The sequence below is a fragment of the Dunckerocampus dactyliophorus genome, chromosome 8 (genome assembly GCF_027744805.1).
Source record: "Dunckerocampus dactyliophorus isolate RoL2022-P2 chromosome 8, RoL_Ddac_1.1, whole genome shotgun sequence".
NCBI classification, from domain to species: Eukaryota; Metazoa; Chordata; class Actinopteri; order Syngnathiformes; family Syngnathidae; genus Dunckerocampus; species Dunckerocampus dactyliophorus.
In genome coordinates, this window is record NC_072826.1 from 13,811,073 (window position 1) to 13,819,836 (window position 8,764).

An 8,764-nucleotide genomic window follows, 5' to 3' on the forward strand; every position below is an offset into this window, starting at 1 on the left:
ATGTAAACAGTACTTAAGTGTATATACAGTAATTCATGCGGGAGTGTGGAATTCGATGCCATTGCGCACCATTTTCGGTCACACATTGCGTACTAAGTGCATAACTTAGGCTTAAACGAGTCTTCACGCTTTTCAGGCGTGCTTCTTAATGACACGCAAAATGCAAGTGTCAAAGTATAAGTCGAAAGTTCCTGTAAAAAGCCAAAATGGTTTTCTTTGAAAAATTAGGGACAACAGCAACTCAGTAGTAGAAAGTCACACACTTGCTACTTTATTGGCAACTGCAATAAATTAATAGAAAATTGAGATAAAGACGTGCAGATCAGGGATGTCCAAGCTTTTTCCACCGAGGGTCGCATACAGAAAAATTGACGGGTTGCGGGGGCCACTTTGATAGATTTTGTACATAAAAGATGCTAAAACCTATCCAATGTAGGACAATACTGTATATGCTAAGCTATCCGAACAGAACATACATATTAGCTTTGTGTTAGAGGTTACAAAGCAAATTAGTGTAATATCTAATAGTTTCTCATTGATAAAGATTTTTATTAACAGCCCCCGCGAGCCGGACTTTGGACACCCCTGTCTTTGACCATTCTGTGTCTTCAGTGGTGGCGACTCAGTGCTACAAGTGATCATGTTGAACAGAAAGTCACTCTGTCGTCGAAGGTGATAGGCGCTGATCGTCATGGCGCCTCAAATCAGTCTCCAGCTCCCTCTGCTTCTGTAGCAAACCCTGCAAACAAAAAACACTCACTGAGCCACTATTCCACGTTGTCTTCTCTCGTGTGTGTGTGTGTGTGTGTGTGTTACCTGGCGTAGCTGTGCCAGCCCTTTCAGGATCTCCTGCTGTCGCTGTGTATTGCCAAGTAGAAGGTCTCCATGCGATGCATCAGAAGGAAGAGAAACTGATGGTAAAGAGTGGAAAAAGGTACAATTGTCAGTAAAACCCCACTAATAACTGCGTGTATCTGACTGACCTGTGTGTGGAGGGGGTGTGTTCGCGGGCTCTGTGGGGTCCAGATTGAAGACTTCATCAGTGCGGACGTAAGGGATGAACTCTAGGACAGGCGGCTGTGCGTGCTGTTTGACGGCAGGAATGCTCCCCCTGGTGGTGGACATGGTGAGGATGTTTACAGCTCAACTAAATGGGATTGGGTCAGATTAAATGGTTTACGGTTTATCAATACAAAAACTGTAAAAACATTTGAGATGTTTCAGAGTTGTGGAACTGTTTGAAAATGAGAGCTGCTCACCTTTCAGTGCTGACAACCGCAGGGACGTTGCGACTGTTGGAGTCCACCTGCATCCAGTAGGTAAAAACTTAAAAAGGTCCACTATTTTGCAAAAGTGATGTCATTGCCTACAGCCTGTTTATGAGCACTAAATGTGAGAGCCCACCCCATTTATGTGCCCACAAAAAAATTAAGCTACGCTAAATGTGAGTGTATTGACAACACTGGAGCTCACATAGTTATGCTAGTATTGCTACTCCTTAATGTTAACGTTGTTGTATGTGACTGACAAATGGCATCGATTTCATTGGACAAGTGCAGAGTTACAGTGCATATTTAAAAAGTGGATAAAGAAAACAATAGTGCTTCTTGAGAGACAGGCATGGACAAACACAGCTCATTAGCATTAAAGCTACAGACACAAAACGGCGTGATACCGGTAGGGCTTACTAAAAGCACTTTTATACTGCCTAAAATCCAGCATGAAGGCTAGATTTTGGTCAACACCCTTGCAGTACACTATTGCGGGACCTTTAAGAAACGCTCACTAGCTGACAATGTGTCAGTGCTCACGCTCACCTTGCTGGTTCTAGACTGAGTTGCCTTGGAGGAGAGCTGGGCATCCTGATGAGGTGGAGGAGCGCCACTTCTGGACAGGCAGTTCCGATCCTGCAGGGTGAGAAGCTCCTCCTGCCTCTTGAGTCGACTCTCCTGGCGACTCCTTTGCAGCGTGACCGGGTAGCGCTCTGAGGCAGGAACAAAGCGCCGACTGGGCCTGAAGGAACACGACATGACAGAAATGTACTTAGTTTTTATGACGTTAAAAAAAAAGCAAAGGTGTTTGTTACCTGTGTGTGTTCCACTCAGGCCTCCTCTTCTCGTTGCTCCTCTCTGTCCTGGCAAAAGCTTCATATGGATCTCCTCCTCCTCCGCCTCCTCCTTCAGGCAGACACATTCTCTCCTTGCCTCCTCTCACAGCTCGCTTCTTGACGTTTGAAGGAGTGGGTACGCCAGTAGTCTGAGCACTGTCTTCTCTGAGGGGAGGAGGTGCTTCTACAAACACACACACGCTTTGGTCTTAACTGATAGGATCAATCATATAACAACAATAGAGTGATCAGGTCCTACCTGTCTGTACAGCTGTGTCTCTCTTCTCTGACGATCTGTCAGCTGGACGCAAAACTACACAACACACACACACGTGGACATTACATTCAGCAAAAAGGTATATCCATTGATTGACAGCTGTTTGTATGCGTGCAGGGACGTCAGGTGACATCAGTGCTCCACTCACCACTGAGCTCCAGTGACTCCTTCACTCCTACTTCACCACAACCATGCTCCTTAAGCTGCTCCTGACACACACACACACAAAATGATTATTTACAGTTGTGTGTTGGCAACTGGCAGATGTGCTGACAATGTGCTGTTGTGCTGATTTGTTAATGCAGTCGTGTTGCTTCTGCAGTGTGCTGGTGTGGTGCTGGTGTTGACTACTTAGTGTAGTTGCTTGAATAGTTAAACAATTGTGTCGATTGTGCAGTGTGCTGACTACAGTATGTTTGTCCAGTTGTGTTGATTGTGCAGTTGTGTTGTTTACATTTGCGCATTGTTGATTGTGCCGTGTGACTACTTAATGCAGTTGTGTGTCGATAGTTCACCTTGTGTGTGTCCTCCTGGTATTTTGTGTGCAGAATGTTCCACTCCATCGTCAGTCTCCGCTCCTCCTCCTCTTCCTCAGTCTTCCTCCTGGCCTCCTCTTGCTCCCTCTGCTGGCGGCGCTCCTCCACCTGTGCCTGGATGGCTCTCTAAAAGAAGAAGAGGAGGAGGAGGAGGAGGAGGAGGAGGAGGAGGAGCAGGGGGCAGGGCTGAGCTCATTGAGCTTTCAAACAGATCACTCCACTCTAAGCTCTGCCTCTTACTTGCTGCTCCAGCTGTTTGAGCCTCCTCCTCTCCCTCTCCTCCATCTGTACCGGATCCAGCAAGGCTGTCATGCTCCTCAGATAGCTGACACACACACACACACACACACACACACACACAGACACACACTAATAAAGTGTAGAACGAGGACACCTGAACATATTCAATATAAAGTAGGCCTTAATAGGGGTGTCACAAGAGCAAAACGAGATGAGATCTTAACAGATTTTAAAAGTACAAAGAAAAAATATGACTGGCCAATTTAACAGTCACAAAACGATGCAAGTGCGTTTTGAAATCTTTATTGTGCCACAAATTGATGCTAAATATTATTGTCAACAGTTATTGAGACCAAATAAACCACTGTTATGATAATAATACATCATAATAATGCAATATTTCCTTTGTCATCTTTCACTCTGTAAAATTGCTAAATTTTAGTTTGTGACGTGATTTATATATATTTTTTTAACTAATTTAAAAACGTTATACATAAACGCTATTTGCAGACAAATCTTTGTGTTTTATTAGTTATTAGTATCAACATTTTCGCTTTTCTTGTTACATTATGCCTTTTTCCACTTTTGCTCGCTTTTTGGTTGTTTTATTTCTGCAATGAGCCACGTTCCACACATGGCCCCTAGGCCACACTTTGGACACCCATGCGTGTTTCGACAGGAAGGCGAGGTGTTGCCAGGCAATGGAGGAGTGAGTGTGTCCAAGCTCTGCGCGGTTGACCGCTTGTATTTAACTACCAAATACATGCATGACGCAAGAAACACTTCATGTCTTTCGCTTCTAATGCACACCCATACTCGCTAAATATACTGTAGCAACCATGTTCAATGATCGCCTGTGCTTGTAAAGGTGGTGCTCAGCCAAATATACTACTCACGAGAAGCTAAGGATATTTCAGATACGTTTCAGGATGAACCTAAAATGTGCTACTGTATAACCGTTACAGATGAACCTGAGCTTCTCTATTTTTGAATGCACACGTCCACCTGCACCACTTGAACCATGTGTCACTATGTATTCTTTACTTGCGTATCTTGCTTGCTGCTGTAACAAGTGAATTTCCCTGCTGTGGGATAAATAAAGTACAGTACAAAGATACATACAATACTTAACGCACAACTTGCTGTTTTCTAACATAACAGTTGTGCATAGTCCGGACGTCTACTGTACGTGTTTTGATCTGACAAATCTGAGGTAACTTTGATCAAATGTAGAATTACTACAGCTTCTGCTTGGTCATTAACACGGCGCTGCAGCTGTTCAACTCCGACGCTGGGAACACCGAGATAGGTTGGTAGTTCACAGTCTGATTGGCTTCTGGCTGCCGTGTTCTCGCAAGACGGCTTTTCTCCAAACAAGAAATCTCGTCATGTTTTAACCTTGCGACAACATCTCTAGATCTTTATTATGATTCTCCATGCTTTTGTTTTAAAGGGGTGTGGTTCTGCGCTACCTGCTTCTGGTCGTGTATCTGCTACTGGGGTCCACGCTGGCTCGGTCTACACTGTCTGCTCCACAGCTGCTTGAGGCGTCCCACGCCAGAGACAAGTTGGATGAGGGATCCCAGTCCCCTCGCTTGGAAACACTGATAGGTACTGGGGGCGGAACCAGAGGCGGTACTGGAGAGGCTGCAGGGGGTCTCCTCTGCATTGAGTCGAAGTGTGAGGCCCAGAGGTCATGATCTTCTTTCTGCACCGACAGCAGAAGGTCAGCGGGGAAAAGGCCACTGCATGGTACTGGTACTGGTCTTCTGGGTCCAAGTCTACCTGACTCTGCAGCAGCTTCTCTTGTCTTCTGCGCTCCTTAGTCTCCTCCCTCTGTCGGTCCAGCTCTTCCAGCCAGCGCCGCCTCTGCTCCTCTCTCCTCTCAACAGTCAGCACCTCCTCCATGGGAGTCACTGCCTACACACACACACACAATTCATCCTTTTTTCACCCATTTTAGTTTTAAATGACAACATTTTTAGGATAAAATGAAATGAGTCACTTTTACCCCGAGTCTGAGGCTGGACCTGATGGCTGCAGGCTGCTCTCTGTGTCGACCAAACAACTGAGCTGTGTCCTCCTCTGACTAAAACACATTCATAAACAATAGTCTGGAATATTATATGGAAGATGCCTGCGCTCTAATCCTGATGTTAGTCTTCAGATGGATATATGGGGAAAAAACATTGGGGCACTACAGCGTGTAGCGAAGTGTTCGCTGGAAAAAGATATAATCATCAAGGTGAAAATACCTGCAGCCTGACTGAGGTCACATGGTGTTGCTGCTGCTGCTTCAGGGCCACCTGTTCATCTACAACGCGAACACAGGTGACATGTCATGATTCTCTAACTCTGCTATGGAAATGTACACGTCTATTCATGCCACAAGATGGCAGTAGCTACATTCAAAGTACCATGGGTGGTCAGCATCCAGAAGCTTTAGCTACAGTATCTATGCATGCATTTGAAATGTTGGGATGGCTTCTCATGCGTTGCACTTGCAGTACTGTTGTTTGCAATGAACTCATCGGTGGCATTAATGCTGGCTGAGCAGTTTGCTCCTTATCAAAACTACAACATTGGTTCTGTTGCTGCTCTATTGTGCAATATATTTGTTAACAAATGATCGCCTGGATAAAGAGCTACGTTTTGCTTGCCATATTCTTGCGCACTCCAAATCATTATGAAAGCTATGAAATTAATTTGTTATATATATATATATATAATGATTGATAATGATCCAGGGAACGCCTCGTCCTCTGCAGTTTAGGTAAATAAATGACCCGGCTGTACTTGCAGCATTTACGACATACTGTAGAGACGGAATTGTTCAAATCGATGTGAATTCACGCACAAATTAAGTAAAACTGCTTACTTAGTTCCCGTCTCCACTGAGCTTTCTTGGCTTCCACGCATGCTTTGGTGTCGACCTCGCGCTCCTCCAGCCAGCTGAACAAACCTCCATGTGACCTGATGAACACCACCATTATTATAATTAGGAATTTCTTAGTGTTTGCTAGCAGGATTACACAGAAACTGGCAAGGTGGGGCATTTTCCTTGAATTCTCAATGAATAATGCATGGATCTCAATGACCAAGTTCAGACAAAAACAGGAGTTGTGTACTATTTGGTGCTGATCCAAATTAGGACTGTGCCAGTCGTTTTTTTCCCGTTACAGATGAAAGAATGAGGACAGAGGAACAAAGATCACCTGTTGTCTTTTGGTGGTGATATTAAAGTGGTTTCTCCTCCCTTTGTTTCAGCCCATCCTAGTCTGTCCTCCATCTCTCCTCCGCCTTGATGTCCTGAAAGTGAAACATACGTGTCTTCCGTCTGACGTAGCAGGAGACGACTCCTCAAAGTGTCCCTCACCATCACAACTGAGAACGCTCTGCTCCTCTTCGGTGTGTTGGTCATGGCTGGAGGGTTGGACGGCGTTGAGGATCTGCCGCACCTGCTCGCCGGTCAAACACACCGCCGTGTCGTTCTGTCCTTTATTCTCAGTGACCTGAGAGTGCTTTGGTCCTGCCTTCATGCTGCCTTGCGTCCTCCCAGTATTCCCACCTGCTGTCAGGGATCCCGTGGAAGTGCTGCATTTGTGCCGGTCTGACTTCACCTTACACACACGCACACGCAAGGTTAGTGGTGTTCTTATATGAAAACACTTTACTACATTGGATTAACCGCAACGTCAAGTTGCTACGTAGAAATCGATGTCCATAGGAAATATGGACAACATTGATAAAAAATATGCACACTGTGCAAAATGACCATTTAGGACAGGGAGAGTTGGCAGGAACATAGTCAAAAGTCCGCAATTATGGACAATACTCAATATAATTATAGAAGGATTATAAGACAGGTTTTTAATACATATTCATTTACCAATTGAAAGACTGCTCTGTATGACATATAAAAATACAAGTTGCAAGTAGGTTATGGGCTCGGCTCAGCTAGTGTGCTTGCAAAACCATGTATATAAGTGAACTGAAAACTTGGTCTTCAATGTTTACAAAAACTTGTATGTTAGCTTCACTGAAGACGCTAAATCAGGGGTGTCCAAAGCGCGTCTCATTTGCAGCTCACATTTAATCGTTAATTGGTCCGCGGCTTATTCTAGAGACAAAATTAAACACAGTCGCTTCAGAAGAAAAAAGAAAGAAAAAAGTACCGGTAAAAACATTTTGTCACCTCAGTGCCGTCTGCTGGATCTAGGAGGGCACTTACCCACTCGACCCTAATGCCACCACAGAAGAAGAAAGGCCAAGAGCTTGAGAATCACCTTGGGTACAACTTTGGCTCTGCCCCCGCCTGTATGATGCTCCTGTGTTTTGGAAGCTGTCCGACTGGCTACCCCCCGCTCAGCCACTGCACTGGAGTCGAAGGACAATCCCTCCCCTGCCTTGTTCTTGGCACCTCTGGGCCGACTTGTGCACTGCCGGGCTTGACGTGCAGGCACCTCCTGGACCATGCAGGGCGGCTGACTGGAGCGCCAGATGCTGGCCGGGCGGGTCCTGAAAGAATGCTACAGAAATAATTGCAAATTCAGACGAAATCAAGAACCCACAGTAGTTAGAGCACGGGACCAGTGCTACAGTTAACCAGTACTTATTTTACTTTTGATGCATAACTATCATTCTGTGAGTTAGGGTTCGTACCTTTCCTAGATTCCTCTCAACACCTGCAGGGGAGAAACAAATAAAATTGTTAAAAACTGTTCAAAAAAAAAAAAAAAAGAGCAGTCTTGTAGAAAAAGGTACCAAAGGCGGCCTCACCGTTACTGAGCACGATCAACTTGGGTTTTCCATTTTCTAGTTCAAACAGCAGCCCGTCTCTGTTGAAAAACATTAGAAAACACTTACTGCAGTCTCTGTACATTATTAATGCATACAATCATAACGCAGTATCACCTTTTCCCTCATGTTAGCACACATTTTATCTGCAGTAATGCAATTCTTCAGTAAAATTCAGATATGCGACTGTCCTTTCGAAACGCCCTATGGTTAACATCTAGTGCGTGAACATTTGTATCGCTATATGTAGTAAATTGTTCTTGAGCATTTCACTGCGACACACACGTGAAGTCAACGTTAGCCTAACTAGCTGCTTGTAATCCGAAAAAAACTTACCCGAGATACATGGCAATATGCGATGAGAAATATGATCACTGAACACACGTATCCGTGTCGAGCTGGGTGTTTCGTGTCTATGTATACAAATAGAAAGTATTTTTCCCAAGCTGGTTGATCGTTCACGTACAGTGCCCCTACAATTCCTCGCTAAATTGTGTACATGGGTTACTGGCAACGACCAAAAATGCCTTCGCTGATTGGCTGTCCCTTTGTTCAGTGTTCAAACGAACAGCCAATCACACATGGTTGCGTCAAAGGGTTGAGCCGTTACGGAGTTGTTGCATTTACTGACAACTGGGAATTTTTCTAGTGTACGATACAGATTATGGATAAACTGCATAATTGATATATTATATGGAACAGATAGGGTTGTAATACTATATTTTATTATTTTATACATATTTAAATTGTTTTCTGTACAAGGAGAGCCTACCGTCATAAGGTTGAAACCAATAGTAATTTTGAACA

The 8,764-nt window shown here is 44.5% G+C and overlaps 1 protein-coding gene across 2 annotated transcripts; it reads right to left on the reverse strand.

Annotated features, from left to right (window-relative positions):
* Positions 1 to 248: 248 nt before the first annotated feature.
* ccdc66 (coiled-coil domain containing 66) lies at positions 249 to 8,502 on the reverse strand. Of its 2 annotated transcripts, XM_054783987.1 has the most exons (21): positions 8,294 to 8,501; positions 7,940 to 7,998; positions 7,823 to 7,845; positions 7,447 to 7,689; positions 6,537 to 6,780; positions 6,376 to 6,469; positions 6,039 to 6,133; positions 5,416 to 5,474; positions 5,172 to 5,249; positions 4,946 to 5,080; positions 4,633 to 4,868; positions 3,161 to 3,245; positions 2,900 to 3,046; positions 2,533 to 2,593; positions 2,367 to 2,420; positions 2,087 to 2,291; positions 1,818 to 2,013; positions 1,260 to 1,306; positions 984 to 1,111; positions 817 to 911; positions 249 to 739 (listed from the first exon to the last, which is right to left on the reverse strand). In XM_054783987.1, exons 1-21 carry the CDS (start codon positions 8,302 to 8,304, stop codon positions 656 to 658), a joined length of 2,379 nt encoding a protein of 792 aa, XP_054639962.1. In that variant the 5' UTR covers positions 8,305 to 8,501; the 3' UTR covers positions 249 to 655. The 2 variants fall into 2 exon arrangements, with proteins under 2 accessions (XP_054639962.1, XP_054639963.1); XM_054783988.1 differs by lacking the exons at positions 249 to 739; positions 817 to 911 and having other exon boundaries at positions 1,001 to 1,147; positions 8,294 to 8,502.
* Between the last annotated feature and the right edge of the window lie 262 nt (positions 8,503 to 8,764).

Coding starts and splice junctions, on each gene's coding strand:
- ccdc66 (XM_054783987.1), bottom strand. Junction 5,081..5,171: donor GGTCCAGCCTCAGACTCGGG/GTAAAAGTGACT, acceptor GTGTGTGTGTAG/GCAGTGACTCCCATGGAGGA. Junction 2,594..2,899: donor ACCAGGAGGACACACACAAG/GTGAACTATCGA, acceptor TGTGTGTGTCAG/GAGCAGCTTAAGGAGCATGG.